Source organism: Mirounga angustirostris, unplaced genomic scaffold (genome assembly GCF_029215605.1).
Source record: "Mirounga angustirostris isolate CCGP_5_RB_7025 unplaced genomic scaffold, mMirAng1.0.hap1 SCAF_15, whole genome shotgun sequence".
In the NCBI taxonomy this organism is placed as follows: domain Eukaryota; kingdom Metazoa; phylum Chordata; class Mammalia; order Carnivora; family Phocidae; genus Mirounga; species Mirounga angustirostris.
This window is the reverse complement of record NW_026991723.1, coordinates 67,628,292-67,653,123: the sequence shown is the minus strand read 5'-3', so window position 1 is coordinate 67,653,123 and position 24,832 is coordinate 67,628,292. Positions and strand designations below refer to the sequence as shown.

Below are 24,832 nucleotides of genomic sequence, written 5' to 3'. Positions count from 1 at the left end.
GCTTAAAAACGGTGAGAACAGGCATCTAATAAAGTCATAGTTGCTCAATAAACAATTGTTTTCATTTTTATTGCCAGAAAAACTCTATCCAAAAACTAAATGGAGAGTCTGAACACATGCCTCTAATATCCTCCAGAGGGCACTTTCATTTTTTTTCTTTCATTTGCCCAACCCAGCCATCCCGGCTCCCACTTATTTATTTCCTTCTAGTATTTGAAGCAAACAGAGCCCAGAGCTGGATGAGGGAGATAACAAAGAGGGGAAAGAAAAGCTTCTCTTGAGCATCAGGTTCTCTCTTACAGTTAATTGCCACTCTCCAGCTCCCCAGACCCAGGACCCCTTGGTAACACCCAGACACACACATGCACACAAATATCTCCCTCAGGACACCTGGTGTTGAGGCCTGTCCAGAGCAAATGTTGACCATTGCAACAGAAAGCGGGGCACATAACTGCCTCAAATGAGTGGGTTTTTCTTCCCATAGTTACAACTAGAGAGATGCACAGCCCTGGGTGTGCCCAGCTGCTGACACTCTCAAGACCAGGCGGGTTTGGCCTTCACTCCAAAGGACTGGAGCGGAAAGTGCTACTTCCGGCCAATAACCCCAAGGGCAGTGGGAAAGCAAGGAGGTTGGGGGTGAGCAGAACCAGGTACTGGAGAAAAGGAAGAGGTGGGGTGTGACTCCCTTTCTCCTCTTTATATTCTTTGGTCTTTGTCTAAGAGACATGACTCATCAAATGGGTCCCCTAGATGGGGATTTGGACGCTCTGTGGGCAACAGATAAGAGTGCAGCCTTCTTACAGAAAGTAAATTCATTGAATACTCTCCATAAAGTCAATAATGTCAGGCTTATCAGCTGTCCTCATTCCCCACTCAGCCCCCTGGGGACCAGGGGCTGCAGAGTGGAGGCACAGGATGAGGCTGGGAAGGGGCCTCTGCCCCCCTCGGCTATATTTTAGGCAGGTGGGGGAAATCTGCCAGGCCTGAGCTTCCCAGAGCCCTCAGCTCTCCAGACTGACAAATCCCAAACCAAACAACACATCCGCTGAGGGGATGAGGCAGGCACCCCCTTAGTCCTCAAATTGAGCAGATGTTTTCAGGATGCTCCACTGGGGGCTTCTTAGGACAATTAGAGGATGTTATTTTTTTTTTAATTTTATTTTATTATGTTGTTAATCACCATACGTCATTAGTTTTGATGTAGTGTTCCTTGATTCATTGTTTGCATATAACACCCAGTGCTCCATTCAGTAGGTGCCCTCCTTAATACCCATCACCAGGCTAACCCATTCCCCCACCCCCCTCCCCTCTAGAACCCTGTTTGTTTCTCAGAGTCCATAGTCTCTCATGGTTCTTCTCCCCCTGCAATTTCCCCCCAGGATGTTATTTTAAATGTAACCAATAAAAAACCTACAGAGGAAACCTTGATTTCTTGCCACAGTTCTCACGTTTGCTTTTCATAATACAGATACTTTTGCACTACCCAAGAACACATCCATCTTTTCTAGCTGGTGGAGATCTGGTTTCTTTGCAAGTTGCCTGAAATAAGTCAATTACCAGCTCGAGTTTCAGACTATTCTGAACACACATTGTAGCTGAATTAGACTGTTTTTTTAACAGAATACAACTGTGCTTGGCTCCTCTCCTCCTATACTCGACATCCTAGGATCCAAGCAGGCAGTGAGGCTGGCCCAGACCTCATTAGTGAGTAGTCCCGGCTTCAGCTCTCTGACCTAGGCAGCAGAATCTGGCTGGGTGGAAATGGAGAAGAGGGAAAACAAAATGGACTTGGCCTGGCCTGGTTTTGAAGCCTAGAATGCCCCAGAAAGCCAATGGGGACCCAAGCTGTCCTGTGGGGATAGGAGGTAGGGTGGGGAGAGTAAAGTCCGTTGTTAGCATCAGCTGCCCTCCTCATACAACTAGAATAGCTCCTCTTTCTACTTTGGAGACCAGAGTCTCCAGAGGTAAACAGACAATAGGGAAATGAGGACCAAGTTAAGACCTGGAATTTAACATCTCTACTGGGCCCATCTCCTCTTCTGACTTCTGCTTTCCCCAGTTCCCATAGCTAAGCCTTGTCCCCACATGAAGAGTATGTCCTGTCCTGGTTTCCAGCTGCAACAGGTATAGAAATGGCTCCAGCCTCTTCCCCACATCTCTCACATTGCATGCATTGTTCTGTCCCAGGTCTAACACTGACCACTGTGTCCTTACTCCTCCATCCCTTTCTAGAAATTGCTTTTATCTTCTCCAGAACCCGGATCTCATTACCAACTGTCCTGCCCCAATTCATCTGACTAAACTTTTGCCTTGGCTCTCTAATCCCGTGAGCTCTCTGGATCACACCGTACCTCAGTCGCATCATACTTCTTCTCTGTGGCCTGTAGCACTGCTCTTGAGCCCCACTTCCCAGAACAGTACCAAGTGCCCCTGAGCCTTTCGCTCTTCCTATTCTTGGATGCCCTGTGTCAGTGTCTGGCACCAGCTGGGAATTCCTAGGAGTGACCTTACTTGAGCCACTTGGCATCTTATGCCCACCTGGGTAAGCCTCTGTCCTCTGTCCCTGCAACTGTAGGGATCCCAGGGTTCTGGGATCAGTCTCAGTAAACCTAAATTCTCCCAAATCCCCACTCTGGCCTTGAGGGTGCTTCATGAATATTTGCTGAGTCAACAAATGAACCTCAGCTCTCTACACAGTATCTGTGAGTAGTACTCTAGCCAGGAGTGTTCATTAAAGACATCATGTTCTTATTCAAATAACCTTTCTACACTTTCTCTTACCCAACCTTCACAGCAGGATATTCAGTCCCCCACCCCAATCTGCTCCTTGCCCACTTTTCTAGTTGTGTGTGTGTGTGTGTATTTTTTTTTTTTTTTACTGTTTATCCATATATAGCCAGGTGGTCTTATGTACTGTCCTATAAAGGCCACTCCATGATTTCAATGGCTTCTTTTCTCCAGAAATGCTTTCTTCCCTTTCTTCACTCATATTTACTGTTCACTAATAATGTCTTAAGATCCAGTTGCACCTCACTGTCCCTCCCATGCTCTCCTTCCTGGAGTTTTTTGTAGCCTTGGGTGCTCAGGCTGCCCTCTACAAAGTCTGGGACTTTTGGTCTCCTTTTCTAAGCTTGGTCTGTCAAGTGTTGTTTTAATCCCATGTCCCGTCTCCCCAAAAGACAGCATGCATCTGTGCGCTTGACGCCAGGGTCATTTCTTATCACCAGACCTCAGGACAGGGCCCTATACCCAGGAGAACTCAAATATCTAATCTTACAGAAAAATTATTACTTGGGTTTATCAGGAAAATATAAGTTCATAGGATTTATTCCAAAAGCAGAAATAAAAGCAAGTAAAGATAATATTGACAATAGCTATCATTTATTAAACATCTACTATGTACTAAACAGTGTCCCAGATGCTGTAGATTTCCTGTATTTCTTATAATAACCCTCATAGGTAGAAATTAATTTTAGCCCCATTAGATGAAAAAAATTGGAACTCAGAACTTAAATAACTAGCCCAAGATCACAAAACTAGGAAGTGTCACCCCTGGAGCTGAGTCCAAATTTGTACAACTCCAAAGCCCCTGCTGGTCCCATCAAACTCTCTAGATGTACATTATCCAATATGCTGGCTACTAGCTACATGATGCTATTTAATTAATTAAAATTAAACATTCAGTTCCTTGGTTACATTTGCCACATTTCAAGTGCTCAATAGTCACATGTGGCTAGTGGCTACTGTATTGGATTGTGCAGACAGAGATCAATTCCAGCATCATAGGATGGATGCTCTAGTGGGCAGCACTGCTATAGATAGTCTCTGGTCTTCCACTAGAGTATGGGGAAAAGATGGCTTCTAGTAAATTGTAACAGGCATGATATGAGGAGAGGACAGCTTCCTAAAAGCAAAGGCTTTTCCTTTGTCTGTAAAGTCAGACAAACGGAATCTGGTCGGATTAGAGGGTTGCACAGTTTAGGTTCCAAAACAAACTCTTAACACACTGCAACTATCATTCTTCTAAGTGACCTGAAAGACATTTGGTGGTGATAAACATTCAGAAAATTAGTCATCCAACTACCCTTCCTGCCATATTCACTAGAAAATATTCTCCAGATTACTGAAACTAGAGAAAAAGATGGAATTTAAAAGTTTTAGGTGAGAAAAAAAACTGGTGATAAATATGAAATTAATTAAACTTACAAAAACCTAAGGATAATGACACCAGCTGCTAAAGGGCTTTTGCTGGTAAATTAAATTGGGGGAAAAGTTAACTAAAAAGGACACAAAAGAATAAGAAAATAAATGTTAAAGAGGATTATTAAATTTACAGAGCAAATCAATGAAGAATTGGAGGAAAGAAAGGAGAAAAAACAAAAACCTAAAAATCTGTCTTCTAAAAATGGTGGCAAGGTCATTCCTTTAAATTTTTTATAAAGAGTGTTATATGAATTTTTGTAAAATGTTGAAGGGCACTCTCTAATAAAATCATAGTACAAACCATGTGCACAGTACACATGCAAAAAGAAAACCATAAAAGAGACAACCACAGTATTTGATGTTACCATTATTTAAAATTTTAGCCATTCTAATAGGTGTGCGGTAATATCTCGTGGTTGTAATTTGCATTTCTCCGATGATTAATGATGTTGAACATCTTTTCTAAAAAGTTATATTAATAATAAATATTATAGCTCTCTCCCTTTACTTCGCTATTATCAATGGTAACTTTTACTCCCTCCAGAAAATGCTGTTACATTTAGCACCTTTGCTCAGCAGTTTATAGGTAGCTTTGCAGGGGGAGAAGAGTCCTAGGGAAACATTCTTTATGGGAAGAACAGTAAAGGTAAAAAGGTTAGAAATAAAAGTAGTAGTGACTTTTAGTAAAGATGGACATTTTCACATTTTCTGGAAAATGATACATTTTGGAAGAGGAATATGCTGAAATTTAGCAGATTTTGTATCTTTGCATCCAAAGGAAAGAATAAGAGGTCCAAACACAAAGTGTGATGAAGCAGAGCTGAGGGAGAGGATGAACTACCTGGAAGCTCTTTGACCAGTCACTTCTCGTACCAGCGACAACACAGAAAATGCTTTCTAATTATCGGCTGAGCAAGGACTGATTTATTAGCATTTGCTTCAGTAATACTTCAGGAGGTGTTCATGGAAGAAATTATGACAAGGAAAAATGGCAACATTTCCCCTAGTTTTATAGAGATATAATTGACCTACAACACTGTACAAGTTTAAAGTGTACGACATAATTATTTGATATACGTATGTATTGTGAAATGATCACTACAAGTTTAGTTAACATCCATCACCTCACATAGCTAAAAATTTTTGTTTTCTCGTGATGAAACGGTCTTAGCAATTTTCAAATATACAATAGAGTATTGTCAACTATACTCATCATGCTGTACATTATATCCCCCAAATTTGTCTCATAACCAGAAGTTTATACCTTCTGACCACCCTCACCCAATTCCCCCAGTCCCTACCCCCTCCTCTGGCAACCACCAATCTGTTCTGTTTGAGTTTGGTTTTTCTAGATTCCACACATAAAATGAGATCATAGTTATTTATCTTTCTCTAATATTTCCCTTAATATAATGCCTTCAAGGTCTACTTACATTGCCCCAAGTGGCAGAATTTCCCTCTTTTTTTGTGGCTAAGTAATATTCAATTCTCTGTATATACCACATCTTCTTAACCATTCATACGTTGATGGACACTTAGGTTGTTTTCATACCTTGGCTATTGTAAATAAACCCGCAATGTACAGGGAGTACAGAAATCTCTTTGGGATAATGATTTCATTTCCTTCAGATAAGTATCCAGAACTGGAATTGCTGGATCATATGGTAGCTCTATTTTTAATATTTTGAGGAACATTCACACTGTTTTCCTAGTAGCTGCACCAATTTACACTCACATTGGCAGTGAATAAGATTTCCCTTTTCTGCTCATTCTCATCAACACTTGTTAGCTCGTCTTTTTAATAACAGCCATTTCAACAGGTGTGAGGTTTCGATTTGCATTTCCCTGATGATTAGTGATGTTGAGCACCTTTTCATGTACCTGTTGGCCACATGAATTATCTCCTTTGGAAAAATGTCTATTCAGTTCCTTTGCCCACTTTCAATTGGATTGTTTTTTTGCTATTGAGTTGTAGGAGTTCCTTATATATTTTGGATATTAACCCCTTATCAGATATATTGTTTGCAAATATTTATTCCCAATCTATAGGTTGCCTTTCATTTTGTTGTTTCCCTTATTGTGCAGAAGCTTTTTAGTTTGATGTAGTCCCACGTGTTTATGTTCACTTTTGTTGCCTTTGGTACTTCTGGTGTCATATCCAAAAAATCACTGATACGAGCAATGTCAAGTAGCTTTTTCCCCATTTTCTTCTAGGAGTTTTATGGCTTCAAGTCTCACATTTATGTTTTAAAATCCATTTTGAGTTAATTTTGTGAGTGGTGGAAGACAGAAGTCTAGTTTTACTCTTTTCCATATGAATATCCGAATTTTTCCCAGCCCCATTTATTAGAGACTGTATTTCCTGTTGAGTATTCTTGGCTCCCTCATCAAATATTAGTTGACTGGATATGCATGGGTTTATTTTCCAGGCTCTCAACTCAGTTCCATTGGTCTCTGTTTTAATTAGTATAGCACTAGAATATGGTTTGACATCAGCAAATGTGATGCCTCCAGCTTTGTTCTTTTTTCTCAGGATTGCTTTGGCTATTTGGTTAACAGTCCTGAATGCTTTTTAGCATGCTTATCACCTGCGGATCTTTTCCAGTGAAATGTCTGTTTATGTCTTTTGCCTATTTTCTAATGGATTTTTCTAAGCTGTTGAGGGTCAAGTTCTTTATATATTCTAGATGCTACTCTTTTGTCAGCCATGTAGTTTACAAATGTTTCCTCCTAGTCTGTGGCTTGACTTTCCATCCTCTTCTTGTAGGCTTTTGCCGTTTTTAATTTTGGTGAAGTCCAGCTTACCAATTTTCCCTTTTTCGGATCGTGCTTTTGGTTGGTATCAAGTCTTAAGAAAGAATTCTTTGCCGAGCTCTAGATCATGAAGATTTTCTATTTTTTCCCCCTAAATTTTCATAGTCTTACATTGAAGTACAGGATACTTTTGGGTTCATTTTTGTATAAAGTATGAGGTGCAAATTAAGGTTATTTTTGTTGTTGAAAAGGCTATCCTAGCCTCTACTGAATTGCTTTTGCTCTTTGATCAAAAATCCATTGAGCATATTTGTGTGTCAATTTCTGGGTTCTTTATTCTGCTCTAGTGATCTATGTGTCTATTTCTTTACCAATACCACACTGTCTTGATTACTGCATTAATCAAGGGCTGCCTAATAAAGTATCACAGATGGGGCACCTGGGTGGCTCAGTTAGTTAAGTGTCTGACTCTTGGCTTTGGCTCAGGTCATGATCTTAGGGGCATGAGATGGAGGTCTGTGTCAGGCTCTGAGCTCAGGAGGGGTCTGCTTGAGATCCTCTTCCTCTCCCTCTGCCCCTCCCCTGCTTGCATGAGAGTGTACTCTCTCTCTTTCAAATAAATAAATCTTAAAAAAAAATAAAGTATCACAGACTGGGTGGCTTAAAACACATTTATTTTCTCACAGTTCTGTAGCCTAGAAGTCCAAGATCAAGGTGTTGGTACAGCTGGTTTCTTCTGAGGGCCTTTTTCCTTGACTTGTAGATGGCTACCTTCCTTTTACCTAATCAGTCTTCCCTCTGTGCCTGTCTGTATTCTTAAATCTCTTCTTATAAGGACCCAGTCATATCTGATTAGGGCCCACTCATATGATTTCATTTTACCTTAATTTTAGAAATACTGTACTGGTGGCAAGATTTATTATTTTACCAGATTGCTTATGAACATTAGTGGCTGTAATATGTACTGCAAACTTCAAGAATACACTCAAAACATCTCAAGTGATTAAAAAAATTTTATTTGTCATCCCAAACTGATCATATATTACAAATTCTGATCAAAATAATAATATTAAAGGTATTTTCAGTAGTACCACAAACTACCTGTACCTGAAGATAAAACCAAATAGTCAACTGGTAAGCATACGCTGAAATTTACCCATGTTTAAAATATTTTGTTTAAAAAATTCACATACATGTTTTTCTGGTTATGAAGTAGAAGGGGCACACAAATAGCTATATATGATTTTCATTTAACAAACCCATGCTCTGAATGAGTCATCAAAAGACTACAAAATCTTGTAATTTTTTTTAATGGTGCATGAGACAGTACATTGTTTTATAAAACAAAATACAGTACTTCTAATTCTCCTCATAATCCTTTTCAACTCCACTGTGAGAGCTGCTCTGAAGCATCTAGCAGCTTGGCTGGCTAACGGGTTCCTATATCATCTCTACATTGGGTTGGGTTGTGGGGGATGGCAAAAGGGGCATTCTAATCTACAAGTTCTGAGAATACAGAAGTACAGATTCCTCATTAGAAAAATGTAGACTTGCCTACTGGTCCTGTGAAAAGGTATCACTATTGAATTGGTCTGTTTGACTTATAAACTATAATTAGATTTTAGTTTGTGCAGAGAAGCTTAAAACAGCTTAAAACATACCCTGTAGATTCTTGCCTAAGTGAGAGAAACACAAATTTGATGGAAGAAGGTGGAAATGAGTATTTTCAATTCTCCTTTACTAAAACACAGATATAAACATTCATCAGCACAGACAGTTACATGAAACTAAGTATTCCAAGTTCTTTCCCTCTGCAAATCATGACTTATATCTGATGTTGCTGGGTAGAGATTTACTAACAAGGAGATGAGGGTTTACCTCTAGAAAAAGCTAGAATATTGAAGAAGTCCAAGGCAGAACAAGTACCAAATCTAGGGAGGTAGAGAGAGTGAATTGCTTGGGACCAAGGAACTATGTAACATAAGGGATCATATAAGGAGAGCTTAGGAGACAATAGCTTGACCAATAAAATAAAAATACTAGTTCTATTTAGAGAAGGAGGCAACTCGGTAATGTCTCAGAATTCATGAACCATACAATTTGTCCTTTAATGCCTTGATACAATGAAACAATTTTTTTCACTAAGCAAATTCAGTCATCCAGCCTCCTGAGTAAGGCTTATGTTCTGAACCATAGTTTTTTTAATCACATTTGAAGAATAATTAGAAAAGGGACTTGGAGGTAAGAAATGGAACATTTCTTGAGTATTTACTTAATCCTAGGCCTGATGCTAAGCACTTTATGTTCCATTTTATCCTAACTAAAAACCCTGAGAAGTACACATTTCCCCAATTCACTCATGTGGAAGTTGAGGCTGAGAGGTCCTCTACCACAAACCCCACGTGATGAACCTGGGATGCAAACTCGGGCCTAATTCAGAAGTTTGTGATCTTTTTATACCAGCATGTTGATTCCCCTAAGTGAAATGTCAGGTGACCTAGCCCAGGTCTTAATGAGAGAAGAAGAGGAGGAGGAAAGAGAAATTGCTGCTGGGACATTTCTTCAAAGATATCCTTTTGTCTGATCAGGAACTGGAGTTTTTCCATGATAATTATATATTAGCAGTTGGGAATGTGGCACTTTCTCTGACTAGTCTTTGAGGGAAATTTTCCCATGGGGATTTATAATATTAAGGATGAAAGAATTGTTCATTTTCCAGAAGCTGAAACTTGGGGGAGACTTAGAAACATCTGCAGCCTTAGGCTTATGGTACTGGGTGAGGTGTTAGGCTAGAGTGTGGGAATTCATTCCAAGTGGGTTTCCCAAATGCAGCTCTGGTCCCCAGTCTACAAACTGCTGCTCTTCTATGTAACACCTTGTTGTCCTATGTGCCATCTGAAGTTTGGAGCCAAGTTAAGACTAGATACAGTGGTTTGGGGGTCACAAAGAAGAAAAGGAATGAGTACAACTTATTCTCAACTGCTTGTATCCGTCAGAGAGTATTAATAAGGGGAGGAGGAAGAATTCTTCAGAAATGAGTGCTTAGCTAATGGTTTCCCGGGGAAGTGGAAGGGGTGAAGTAGCAATGGGACACATCTTGAGCTTACGAGAATCAGGTACTCCTGGATGTTAACAGTATCATGATCAAAGGCTGATGTCTCCAAACATGAACTATTTCACCTTTTGGAGATATGGCATTTTGCAGATAAAGGTATGAAGACAGCCTAAGTATTCTGGACAAGAAAGAAATACTCCTTCTTGATCTCTTTGTCACCTCAGGCTCTCAATCTTAGCAGAAAGATATGAAGTGGGGAATGGCAGAAACACCCTGAAACTGACTCCTGAGACACAGGATGACTTCTCTGTCAAGCATCTCAAGCAGAGTTAAAGATGCTGTGCTGTGAGGCAATGACACAAGGACTGGGCCAAAAGTCATGGCACTCTTGAGTTTTAGCTTCAGGAGGTTCTCAAATCACTGCTCTCTCTTCTTGATTTAGCTATAAAATAAGAGGGAGAGAATGAATGTGACGCTATAGCTTTTAAGACTCAAGAGCAAGATGATTTTCACTTGAGATGAACTTGTTCCGGGAGGATGGTGGTAGACATTCTGCCATCTAGTCATACTTCAGGGTTTGTAACTAGGGAATCAAACTGGCTATCCCACTGCCCAGCTTCTTAGGGATGCTTGATTTTAGGAACTGCAGTTGTACTCCAGTTTTATTCCAGGGGCCAGATGTCAGTAGCTGCAGCGGAGGGGAGAAGGCCAAGTAATCCCTGCTTAGAGAAGAAGCAAGTGGCCACCTGGTTGTCAAGTGAGAGGTTATCACTCTTGCCTCTCAGGATCTGTCTGGAGATATCCATGGGTGCCTAACTTCCAAGTTAATATAAGAGGTTTTCTCCTGTAAACCAAAGTGGACCTGAATGTGGCCATAAGAGGAGAACTGTTGTTGGAATACTCAGGTGAAGAAAGAAAAGTGGTCTGATGAGGTTTGATGGTAGATCCACTGGACAGTGAGCACAGTTAAGAACTGTCAAGAAGCACAGAATGAAGTATGGCTGAATCTGTATCAGAAGCAAGCCTGGCCTTCAGAGTCTGGGGAAAAGCTTTCATTCCCCCAAGGTAGGGTAGGAACCAAGCAAGAGCAGAAGCCTGTGAAACCAGAAGGTAGTCAAGAAAGGCATTTCAGCTGCCAGTGGGCTGTGGAGGGAAGGATATAGAATCTCTGTCAATGGGGCCAAGACATCTTAGATTTTGGATTCTTCAAGACCTTGGACTCCAGGGAGAGATAAAAGAAAAATAACTTAAATAAGGGTGGGTAGAGGGGCGCCTGGGTGGCTCAGTCATTAAGCGTCTGCCTTCGGCTCAGGTCATGATCCCAGAGTCCTGGGATCGAGCCATGCATCGGGCTCCCTGCTCAGCAGGAAGCCTGCCTCTCCCTCTCCCACTCCCCCTGCTTGTGTTCCTGCTCTCGCTGTTTCTCTGTCAAATAAATAAAAATCTTTAATATATCTATATATATATATAAAGGGTGGGTAGGACCCCCTGGCAAACAGTGGAAGCCCCAACTTGAAATGGGCAGAAATATGTATGTACTTTTACATACACTTCTAGATGCTGAGCACAAGCAAATGGTCCTCACTAAGCAGGGTAGATTTTACCGAGGAACACTATTATTATCCTGATATTTTTTCAACCATGAAAAATGAAATTAGGTTCAGCTATTTAGAATTCGGGTGTAATTTCTATGGGCTGATTTTCCAGCAAAGAGAATCTGATTACAGTGGCCGGTCATTTGGGGACAAGTGTACTGGTAATCTGTAAGAGTCCCTGAAAACTTCATTATGTTAGTTATGAAAAGATCCAATGAGTACACATTGAAAGCTCATCCTAAGAGAGGAAGGTCAGTGGTTATCATTTATCAAAAAAAAAGTTTTTGGTGTTTTGAAAATATAGAGTTCGGTGGCTGCAGGTCACTTTTCCCAACTTTGTTTTAGGAAAATTCAGTCAGCCTATTCCCTCAGACCCTCTGGTTTCCATTCTGACATTGCTATTATTCTCTGGTTTTAGAGGAAAGTCTGGGATTTTGTTGAGAAAGTAGTCCTAAGCAGCCTGGATGAAATGTAAGACTTGGCTTCCTTTCCTGGACAAAGAAAAAGATAGCAGTGTTTACTGTGCCTACATATACCTTTACTTCTCACTTGGAATATACCATTAAATGACTCATGAAGAGATGGGGGAGACAGGGCCATCCCAGCCCACTCAGAAACACATCTTGAGGCGGGGAAAGGAAACTGAAGGGTTTTAAAATTGGTGGTACTTGATAAAGCAGGGAAGTCTGAGTTCTCGTCCCATCAATATGCAACAGACAGAACATCTAGATAGAACAATGAGAATGGACACAAATTTTACGAACACCATGATCTGGGGGTAGGAGGACGGAGAAAGCATTTGTCAGATTTGCCATTTATCTTCATTTTGGACATGTGATATAGTATAGAGGAGAGGGGACAGGTAGGCTTATATACCATTTAAATTGGTTTATAGGCCATAAATAAAGATACGGAGCTGTAATTGATGAATGAATACACAGAAGAGTACACTTAGAAAAATTAGAGGTATTTCTATTAATATTTTAGTGTTAACATTAAAATTGGAAGTACAAGGATTAAAAATTCAGAAAATATTAAAGTCCTTGAATAGCTCGTATTTTTACCTAACAGATGGTTGGTAATGAAACAAGGAAAGTAAGTTTTGTGAAATCATAACCCTTTCAAAATCATGTCTGGTAGCATGATCTCGCTTGAATGATTTGTTAACAAGTGCTACAGAGGTCAGTGAAAATATTCTCACAATAGCTGGGAATTAAAGCATCACACAAGCACAAGCTTCCTTTTCACTTCGAATATAAAAATAGAAAATGTACGGAAATTTGCATATCTTTGACAAAGCTAGAAAGAAGCTCTCATTCTGTTGCTTGTAAAATGAATCTAGCATCTTTTCCTGATGCCACCTAAAGTCTGATCACTTAGATATTAACTCCAACTCTACAACCTTAAAAGCAGCACTAACATACAAGCTTAGCTTCTGATTGCAGGAACGGGCTATTCTTTTTTACTGGCATATCCCTCCTTAGCTTTGCCCAATAAACCCATCATCCAGTCCAACCATTATCTAACATTCTGAAAGAACATCGTATTTTATAGGAGCTTCAAAGGTAAGGGTGTTTCCCTCAAAGGAAAACTGAGGTGCTTACCAAAGGGAAGGGGAAGAGACAGGCATGTGTGTCACTCATCTCCGCTTCTCCACTCTAACCTAGCACTGTACCTGGCACACGGGGACTCCTTAATAAAAGTAAAATGAGAGAATTAAATCAGATGGCTCAGAGGTTAGGACTCTTTCTGCATCTTCACTCTTGACATATCTTTGGCCCCTACTTACATTTGACAAATAGAGATTTATCTTCTTAAACAGTTATCCACCTTTGTTTCAGAAGGGGGATTCTACCATTTCAACCTACTGTCTCAGTATAACTGGATAACCTCATCCCACTCAGAAATAGGCCAGATTCCATTGGGCCGCACATTGGGGGGAGAGCGCTTCCAGTCCCATGTCTTCACAGGAATCTTCCAGCTCTTACCATAGTTGGCTTCAAGGTACTCAATAGTTTCACAGGGCACATGAATCTTCATGTCTACAAACTCGGTCCAGCACAGTGTAAACTTGGGAAACAGGTATCTGTGGCAAAACAGAGGCAATGGGGAGAGGGGTTAGGCTCAACAGTACAAGTGTGATCTAAAGAACCCAGCTGCTAGTGAGCTCTGGGCTGAAGGAAAATCCTCTCCCATTAAATAGCTTTGGGGATGGGGCACGTGGGTGGCTCAGTCGGTTAAGCGTCTGCCTTCAGCTCAGATCACGATCCCAGGGTCCTGGGACGGAGCCCTGCATCCGGCTCCCTGCTCAGCGGAGAGCCTGCTTCTTCCTCTGCCCCTTCCCCTGCTCATGCTCTTTCTCCCTCTTTCTCTCTCTTTCTCAAATAAATAAATAAAATCTTTTAAAAAAATAAATAAATAGCTTTGGGGACAGATATAGTGGACATTTTGTTGTTTCTGACTGTCCCCTTCCTCTTCTACTGTTGACAGCATCCTCATTTCCCTCCCCTATGGTTCAGGAGGGGCTGACCCACCCTCAGTCCCCAGAGATGGGCAAAAAAGACCCAGGCCTAACTGGTACATAATAGTGATTGGATCAGGGATAAGAATATACACAAATTAGGCAAATAAAAGTCAGCTTTGGGATTTTCGTTGGAACTACTGGAAGAAAGAGGCATTCTTTTTGCTGAGGTTTCTAAGCTGGTGGGATGGAAGCTGAGCATCTTTGTTATCTATTAGCAATGAGAGCCTGTCTGAGAATGAAGTCAAAGCAAAAAGCACCCAAAAGGTGGAGGAAACTGACAGAGCTCATAAAACCCTAGGGAAGGACCTGGATTTGGCTGTGGCCATTTCTTAAACATCTCAGGCAAACCAATGAATATACATATATTCATATATTCATCAAGAATATATATATATTTTTTACTACATTTCTAATATTTGCAATTCTTCCTACACAGAGGGAGGCACACGCAGCAGTGAGAAAGGAAACAAAACTCTTCTAGCCAGCCAGAGAACCTGAGTCAGCTCTGGCAATACAGGACATTCTCCAATTACAGCATCACCCATGCTTGTGCCTTTGGGGCAGGTCTTATTAACTCCTGTGTCCTGGGGTTCACTGTGCTCCTAGATGGCTTCCAACGACCTACTTAATTGAGATAGTTAAAGAAGAAACTCCCAGAGTCAGCCAGGGTATTTTTCAAACTCCTTTCCTAACTCATACTGTAGTGAAAATTTCACATGATACGTGAGCATGGTAGGATGCACTAAGATGGCTTTTTTTTTTTTTAAGATTTTATTTATTTATTTGACAGAGAGAGAGACAGCAAGAGAGGGAACACAAGCAGGGGGAGTGGGAGAGGGAGAAGCATGCTTCCCGCGGGGCAGGGAGCCCGATGTGGGGCTCGATCCCAGGACCCTGGGATCATGACCCGAGCTGAAGGCAGACGCTTAACAAATGAGCCACCCAGGCACCCCTAAGATGGCTTTTTGAGGAAAGCTTCACACCCCCATCCGCTCCTCAAATGCAGGAAGAGAGGTCTAAGGCCTAGATGTCCGTATGTCAACAAGATGTCCCTTAAAGACAGCTATACAGACCACATTTTTCCTGCTCTGCCTTTTATTTTACTACCTGCCCTTTTTAAATCTCTGTTCTCGGCCACAAACTTACTTTCTTATTTTTAACAGTTCACACATCATTAAATCCCCATCAAATTCAAACTGCTACTGAAAGACTCTAACTACAGAACACGAAAATAAGCAGCGTATGTGTCAGGTGAATCTTCTTTTCTTTCATAACCTGGACTCCCCAGGGATAGATAGCAAGCATGACTCCAAGATGCACTCCCAGGCTTCTGTCCCTCAGATGAACCTATCTGTAGTTTCTGCCTTTCTTTCATCTCAAATACTAAAGAATCTCTACACCAGTTCAGGCAACGTTAGTTATAATGAATTTTACTCTATCTCTAGTGGAACTATTTTAACTAGCGGGTAAGTTTAAGAAATTAAACCAAAACATGTTTCTTAAAGGTACTCCAGATCAGTAAATTTAATATATTACAAAGGAAAGCTAAAACGAGCAGTTCGTTAGATTTAAGTTTATATTACAGCCCGATATTCTGTGTTGGTGTTTTCTGAGAAATGTTTCTTCTCTTCACAAAATGAAACGAACTTTCAGTAATGAGATTTGAAGTGACAACAGCAGAGATCACAGAAATTTAAAATATCAGAGGATTAAAGAAAAAAGAAACAGGAAAGAGCCAGATGTCAAAGCATAATCATATTGTGGAAATGGGATCTAGCTGGGATGTTCTCCAAGGAAAGGTCAGTTCTCATATATTCTGCTTTTAAATATCATGTTTTACCACCAGATGAACATAAAGCCATACATGAAAATGAGAGGCTGAACAAATTCTAAAGAAAGCAACAAGTCCCTTCTACCCAAACCAATGGGTGCTGGCAGTTAATAGACAACCCCAGCTGGCTTCTGTGAAAAGGCGGCCACAGCAAATCTCATAGCTGAGGAAGAAATACGATACAGCATAGCTCCACCATCTGCTGGTCCCAATTTTATTCTGCACACTCATTTTCATGGAATTGCTTATTTTGTCATCAGACACAGCCATCCATCATGGGCCTCCACCTTCCCCTATCAGATGCTGGTCAGCAGAATGTCCACCTGTCGCATCCTATCAAGTTGACACACTCTAGTTGAAATGAGGCAGAAATTATGGCCCATCTCATAACATAGGCCAGGAAACTCCTCTCTAAATATTAGCCTCTCCAGTCTATCAAAGATCATAGGTCCAGGATAGACAGGGTGGATGAGAGTACTACAAATTCTACAAAAGCAATATTTTAAACAATGAAATGTTCAAATGAACCAAACCAAAACATTAAAAATACATAAACAATGTGAAAAATAACTCAAAGACAATTTAACTCAAATGTTCATTTTTGTTCCTAAATGGAAACATCCCTGAATCGCTGCGGTTTTCTTTTCACTGAATAATTTTCAATTCAGTCAGCAAAAAAGAATATTCCAGCTTCCTTGGAGGAAAAGAAGAAAGATAAACAAACCATAAAATGTGAAAAGCGGAGTGTAAAATAGGATGGAGGAGAGGCAGACAGGGGGCGGGTGACACACCACCACATGCCATGTACTCTGTCCAGGTTACCAGGGAACAATGACTAAGACTAGAACACACCATGGGTCTGCGACATCACCTTAGCTTTCAGAGCTAAGGTTAAGTTTGGCTAAGCAGTGTGTACTTCAGAGTTCTGGGACAGGATCCAAAATGTGAACAGATTTAAATTCAGACTAAGGCAACCCGTGTAAGCTCAACGAATCTTCTCACACACACAAAAATCCTTCCATTCATATTTTCTATTTCATAGCACCTTTACTTCATTTCATCTCTGCACAAAAGAATAATTAGAATTAAGAGTTAGCTGGAGTTAAAAAAAAAAGAGTTGGAATAAACTATTTCATTTTTTTCCTCACAAACCTCCTTATAATCTGTAAAACTACTTACTGGTGGTTGGATAAAGTAATCTCATCAGTTTAACTGTACAACTGATAAACATAATTGCTAAATGGAAAACACTGTTTTTATTATTACTAGTTAGCTAGGCTAAGAGAGAGACACCATCATTTACAACTGAATTTGGCCTTTTTAAAACATAAGTTGCGTTAAACTCTGAAGTTGGAATAGCAGAGCCATTTTTTAAACAAGAATTTCCTGCAAAACAACACAAATGGTTTATTCTCATTACCAATTTTGTCTCTGCTTTTAATTCTTAATTTCTTTTTCTTGTGTTATTCCAGTGCCTGAGCCCTCTAGCATTCTGCTTAATAGAAGCAGGGAGAGCATACTTTTTTTTTTTTCTGATTTTGACAGAAAGTCTTCTAAAGTTGATGATGAAATATGATTGCTCACTCTAGGTTTTGAGAATATTCCCTTCATCCAGTTAAAGAAATTCCAGATCCATTTTATTCCAAGCTTGCCAGAAGGCCTTTCCCCCACTTTTGGTTGATTATGAAATTATCAAAAGTTTTTAATGTCATCTATTGAAATAATAATGGAGGGTTTTTTCCCTTTAATCTTTTAATCCTTTAATGTTGAAAATTACACTAATACACAAGTACTACAAAATTTGATTCATTGTGTTTAAGATAGTCTCATCCGTGTTTAACAAGTGTATTTTCCCTTTAAAAATTTTTTGGCATTGTCCTAATCCAGTTTTGCTATCAGTTTCATATAATGAGTTGCTTAAAGCATTTGTTTTATTTTTAAATTTTCTGACATAGGAGATATAACATAGGGAGTAATCTATTCCTGTGAAGGCATGGTAAAACTTCCCTATAAACTTTCTTTTGGTAGGGAAAAGAAAGGGAAAGGAGAATTTCTGATTATTCAATTTCTCATAATGGGTTATCTAGATCTTCTTGAATTGATTGACATTTATTTCTTCCCAGAAAACTTTTATCATTTTCACATTATACCTAATTATCAAATTTAATGATTTAAAGTTGTCCCTAGCATTTTCTTTTGAAAGTCAGTGTAACTTAGTTCAGAGCATAAATTCTAAAGCTCTTGGACTTCAGTAGTGAATACTGTCTTTAATTTTACTTTTTTTTTTTCTTGATCAATCTTGCTAGATGTCTGTTTACTAGTTTTTAATTTATTTATTTTTTTAAGAACCAGCATTTGGATTTGTTGATCTTTGATACTGTTTTTTATTTCATTAATTTTTTTTCTTTTGACTTTCTTTGCTTTGCTAAGGCTACCTGTATTATTCTTTTACTTTCTTCAATTAAATGCTTAATTTTTTAATCTATTTTTTCATACTTGTGTTTTTAAGGCTGCAAGTTTACCTCTCTCCTTTTAACTGCATCCTACAAGTTTTGATATGTAGTACATTATCTTTGAGCCCCCCAAATTTTACAATTCCCATTATTTCCTTTTTAAGTCATTAGTTATTAAGGAGGGCATTTTAAAGTTTCCATATTTTATTTTATTTTTAAGATTTTATTTATTTATTTGAGAGAGGGGGAGAGGGAGAAGCAGATTCCGCGCTAAGCAGAGATGGAGGACTCGATCCCAGGACCCTGGGATCATGACCTGAGCCAAAGGCAGACACTTAACTGACAGAGCCACCCAGGCACCCATGTTTCCATACATTTTATTTTATTTTATTTATTTATTTATTTATTTATAAGATTTTATTTATTTGACAGAGAGATAGAGAGAGAGAACAAGTAGGCAGAGAGGCAGGCAGAGGGAGAAGCAGGCTCCCCACTGAGCAGGGAGCCCGATGCGGGGCTCAATCCTAGGACCCTGGGATCACGACCTGAGCTGAAGGCAGCCGCTTAACCAACTGAGCCACCCAGGTGCCCCTTTCCATACATTTAAAAGATGTCTTTAATTGTTTATAATTTGATTCCATTGTGGTCATACAACGCCATCTATTGAAATAATCATGTAAGTTTTCTCGCTTTAATGTTAATGTAGAGAATCTGCCTCCCTCCCCCCTCCTCTCTTTCATACATACATACAAACACAGGAAGATTTTTATTTATGCTTTGAAATTTATTAAGATTGCCTTTATGATATAATACATGATCAACTTTTGTAAATGTTCTATTTATAGCAGATAAAGTCTATTCAGCATTTGTTGGGTATATATTTTATATATATCCAATAAATCAAGCTTGTTGATTTTGTTCATATTTTCAATAGTTTTACTAATATCTTCTTTGCCTGAATCAGCAGTTTTTTAAATAACAGTATTTCAGAATCTCCCATCATAATTGTGGACATGTTAAATATTCATTAGAATTTCATCAGCTTCTGATTTACACATATATTTTTAAAAGATTTTATTTATTTATTTTGAGAGAAAGAATTAGCAAGCGGAGAGGCAGAGGGAGAGAGAGAATCTCAAGGAGACTCCACGCTGAGCACAGAGCCCCACGTGAGGCTCAATGTCACAACCCTGAGATCATGACCTGAGCTGAAATCAAGAGTCAGACACTTCGGGTGCCTGGGTGGCTCAGACTGTTAAGTGTCTGCCTTCGGCTCAGGTCATGATCCTGGGGTCCTAGGATCGAGCCCTGCATTGGGCTCCCTGCTCAACGGGGAGCCTGCTTCTCCTTCTCCCTCTGCTGCTCCCCCTGCTTGTACTCTCTAATAAAAAAATTTTTTAAATCTTAAAAAAAAAAAAAAAAAGAGTCAGACACTTAACCAACTGAGCCACGCAGATGCTCCTAAAGACCATGTTATTAAAATCATACAATATTTCTGGGTGGACTATTTCTTTCTAAAATTATGTAATGGGTCTTTCAATCCTTTAATATTTTCCCCCTAAAATTCTATTTTGCCTGATATTAATATTATAGCAGCAGTTTTTTTTAGTTAATAATGTTGGGGCATATCTTTTCCCGTCCCTATAATTTTCAACCTTTCTGTGTGATTCCTTTAGGTGTGCCTCTTGCCAAGCACTATACAGCTATGTTTTGTTTTTCTATCCCATTTTAATCTTCATCTTTATATGGGTTAGCTTAATCTGATAATATTTCCTGTAATTAATTTTATATTTAGACATATTTTGAATTCTAGAGCCAGACTGCCTGGGCTCAAATCCTGGCTCCACTTCTTACCATTACAATACACCGGTCAATCTCTTTGTGCCTTAACTTCCTCATTTCATTTACAAAATGAAGGTACTAACAGTATCTTAGAGAGATGTTAGCTAAAATAAATAAAGTACTGAGAATAGTGCCTAGCACATACACAGTAAGTGGTATTACAATGCTGTTACAATTACCTTTACATGTTTTCAGTTTGCCATACCTTTTCTTTGTCCCACTTTCCTAATTTCATTTAATTAATAAAGGTTTATAAATTTTCATTTGTTCTGCTTAATTGGAAGTGATTTTAACGATTTCATTTTTTTTTAAATAAAATAATTTCTACACCCAACATGGGGCTTGAACCTACAACCCTGAGATCAAGAGTCGCATGCTCTACCAAATGAGCCAGCCAGGCACCCATATTTGGAAGTTTTAAATAATATTTCTATCTAGTAGTAGTTACCGTTTGTAATAGCTACTGTCTATTTTTTAACCTATACACTTCAATCTAAGAGTTTCTAATAAAAACTGAATGTATGCAGAATCTCGACCCTCTTCCTACTACACAGAACTTAAATATACTTCACTCCTTCAACACTGACAAATCACCTCCTCCTCAACTTATTATCATCAAGAATTTTCCTTTTTTGACTTTTCTCTTTTTAACACATTGTCATTTTATTTTTTTACAGACAATGGCTCACAAATTTACTGACATAGTTTACCCATTTTTTGGTTCACCATTATTTCATATATCCTTCTGCGTCCTTTAATAGATCTTTAAGCGTGGATCTCTGAGACGTGAACTTTCTTAGTCTTTTTATACATGTAAATGTCTTTATCTTGACCTCCCTCTTGAATGTTAGTTCTAACTGCACATAACTTAGTTATTTCTCTTCAGCTTTTGAAAGATGCTGTAACTTCCATTATCTCCTGGCCTCTATTGTTAAAGAGGTATATTTGCTGCTCCTTTGTGAACAATCTATTTTGTCTGGTAGCCTGAAAAAAAATTTTTTTTTAAAGATTGTATTTATCTATTTGAGAGAGACCGAGATAGCAACGGAGATAGTGAGAGAGAGAGAGCACAAGCAGATAGTGAGAGAAAGCACAAGTGGAGGAGATAGAGAAGCAGGCTCCCCACTGAGCAGGGAGCCCGATGTGGGGCTCAATCCCAGGACCCTGGGATCATGACCTGAGCCGAAGGCAGACACTTAACCTACTGAGCCACCCAGGCGCCCCAAATTTTTTGTTTTTGACATTACAGTTTCCTTAAGAAGTATCTAGATGTAGATTTATTATTTATCCTGCTCATCTGTCTTTAATTTGGGAATTCTGCTTAAATATTGCTTTTTCATCATTCACTCCATTTTCTTTTAGCTCAGCTATATCTTTTTGTATTTTATTTGCTTTTATATCTATTTTTTATATTTATTTGAGTATAGGTGACACACAATGTTACATAAGTTTCAGGTGTACAACACAGTGATTAGACAAGTTTATACATTATGCTATGTTCATCACAAGTGTAGCTGCCATCTGTCCCAATACACTGGTATTACAATATTATTGACTATATTCCTTATGCTGTGCCTTTTATTCCCATGACTTATTCATTACATAACCGGAAGCCTATATGTCCCACTCCCCTTCACCCATTTTGCCCAACTCCCTATTCCCCTCTTCTCTGGCAACCATCCGTTTGTTCTCTGTATTTATAGGTCTAATTCTGCTTTCTGCTTGTTCATTCATTTAGTTTAGTTTGTTTTAGATTTCACTTATGCATGAAATCATATGGTATTTGTCCTTCTCAGTCTGACTTATTTCACTTATTATAATACTCTCTAGGTCCATTCATGTTTTCTCAAATGGCAAGAACTCATCCATCTTCATGGCCATGTAATATTCTCCCGTGTGTCTGTGTGTGTGTGTACACTTTACATCTTCCTTAGACATTTGTCTATTGATGGACACTTAGTTTGCTTCCATATCTTGGCTATTGTAAATAATGCTGAAACAAACAGGGGTGCATATATCTTTTCAAACTAGTGTTTTTGTTTTCTTTGGGTAAGTACTCAATAGTGGAATTAATGGATATGATATTTCTATTTTTAATTTTTTGAGGAAGCTCCATACTGTTTTCCACAGTGGCTAAACCAATTTAAATTCCCACCAACAGTGTATGAGGGTTCCTTTTTCTCCTTGCAAATACTTGTTATTTCTTATGTTTTTGAATTCTGACAGGCCTAAGGTGAGATCCCGTTGCGGTTTTGATTTGCATTTCCCTGATAATTAGTGATGTTGATCAGCTATGTCTTTTTTTTTTTTTTTAAAGATTTTATTTATTTATTTATTTGACAGAGACAGAGACAGTGAGAGCAGGAACACAAGCAGGGGGAGTGGGGAGGGAGAAGCAGGCTTCCCACTGAGCCGGGAGCCCGATGCGGGACTCGATCCCGGGACTCCAGGATCATGACCTGAGCCGAAGGCAGTCACTTAACCAACTGAGTCACCCAGGCGCCCCGATCAGCTATGTCTTTTAGACATTCACCAGTGATTTGTGTTAAACCAAAGGGAATGTGGCAAAGTGAGGAATTACTGTGCATACTAAGTCATTAAGTCCTCACCATCAATTTTGCCCAATTTTCTAAGAATTACAATCTATTCTTGAGAACCAAGGTTACAGCATGCTGACTAGCATTTTTTAAATTCTCTCTTCCACTAAGCCCCTCACAATTCTACCACAGATAACACAGAAGCAAAAAGGGTAATAGTGGAATGGCTAATATACTTTTCAGAGCCTAAACTAGAATATAATCTCTGAGATCTTTATTGATCCCATACTCCACTCCCATCCCAAACTTCTAACATATAAGCAATATACACAGCACATACATGTTTTATAAAATAAAATTCTACCCACTGAACTCATTTTCCCACTGATTTCCAGTGTAAATTGAGTGATTCCATCTATCCTACCGACTTTTAAACTATGCTATGCAATCTCCATAGGACAGAACTACTGATTATCTGTACCACAGGAGAAACAAGAACAAATTTATATTATCAATGAGTAGACAAATTAAAGCTTGTATAGGTGGTTGTTAATCATGCAACACCCGAATGCACCTGCATAATGACTGTATCAAAAACTACCCATTAAAGCATGCACATAACTCTTCTTTAATGCCAGAAACAAAGCCCCAGGACATTTTCATTTCTACTGCATAACTTCCAAAAATTAGATCTATAGTTCATCAACAACCAATTAGACTCAGCTGTGCTTGCTTTCTCTCAGACAATTTTAATAGTATTTCTCTTTGGATATAATAGATAATTTTAAAAAGAGATTAAATTATGATTTCAAATGTTATACTAAATAGAAAAAGCTTGTTTTATTTTGAACTCAGATTACCTAATTTGTACAATCAGATGCAAAAGGCTCAAAGCTTATCATTGCAATTAAGCCTGCCTTGATCAAATTCATCACTCTGGTCCCAGTTATCTCTCTATTTCAGTATGTAATCTTGGGCTCTTTTCTCTTCACATCAGTTTTCTAAGTCATAATTTTTTTTAAAGATTTTATTTATTTATTTTAGAGAGAGAGTGCACACGAATTGGGGGGGGGGGAGCAGGAAGAGAGACAAGCAGAACCCACGCTGAGTGCGGAGCCTAATGTGGGGCTCAATCCCATGATCCTGAGGATCATGACCTGAGATGAAATCAAGAGTCGACGCTTAACTGACTGAGGCACCCAGGCGCCCCCATAATTTTTTTAAACTTGTAAATAAACTTGTTTTCTAAATACACTTTTTTGAGAAGTAATTTACATATAACAAAGTGAACCCATGTTAAGTTTTGACAAACACATATACCTGTGTAACCACCACAACAATTAAACACAGACTACTTCTACCACCCTGCTTCCCAAAGGTCCCTGTGCTCTTTGGCAAGTCATGCAGTAGATCCACCCTGGCCCCTAGCAATCACTGATCTTACTACATCCTTCATTGGTTTTGCCTGATCTACAATTTCAAATACATGCAGTTATATAGTATGTACTCGTCCTATCTGACTTCCTCTACTCAGCATAATATTTTGGAGATTCATCTATGTTATTGCATGTATCAGTAGTTCATTTCAGTTGGGCTGTTTCCATTGTTACCATGAATAAGAATGCTATGAACATTCATGTCAACTCTTTTAGCAAAAATATGTTTTTATTTCTCTTAGACTACTACCTTATAAAATACTTTATAGAATTACATTCAAACAACAAGACGTATGGCAGTCTTAAAAAACATAATTTACTTCACATAAATGAAAGGTCTGCCATTTATTCATTCTCAGGTAATTTCTTTTAAAGATTTTTTTTTATTTTAAGTAATATCTACACCCAATGTGGGGCTCACAATTACAACCCCAAGATCAAGAGTCGCATCCTCTACTGACTTTGGCAGCCAGGTACCCCTTGAGGTAATCTTCTCTTAAAAAAACAAATAAGCAAAGCTAACTATATAAATAACTCCCACTTCTGTACATTGTATACAATTATCATACAAAATGCATACAAAATGCATTCAAAGTTCTTCC

At 38.9% G+C, this 24,832-nt stretch overlaps 1 protein-coding gene across 9 annotated transcripts in view; it reads right to left on the bottom strand.

Moving 5' to 3' along the window:
• FKTN (fukutin) overlaps positions 1-24,832 on the bottom strand; it is a 91,854-nt gene that overhangs the window by 13,345 nt on the left and 53,677 nt on the right. For 5 of the 9 annotated variants that reach the window (XM_064579589.1, XM_064579591.1, XM_064579588.1 and 2 more), the window contains one exon: positions 7,953-13,693. In XM_064579589.1, coding sequence (XP_064435659.1) covers positions 13,480-13,693 — 214 coding nt within the window. In that variant the 3' untranslated portion in view covers positions 7,953-13,479. Of the gene's footprint in view, positions 1-7,952; positions 13,694-24,832 lie in introns of those variants that run through there. The other 4 variants (XR_010407778.1, XR_010407777.1, XM_064579592.1 and 1 more) reach the window with 4 other exon arrangements.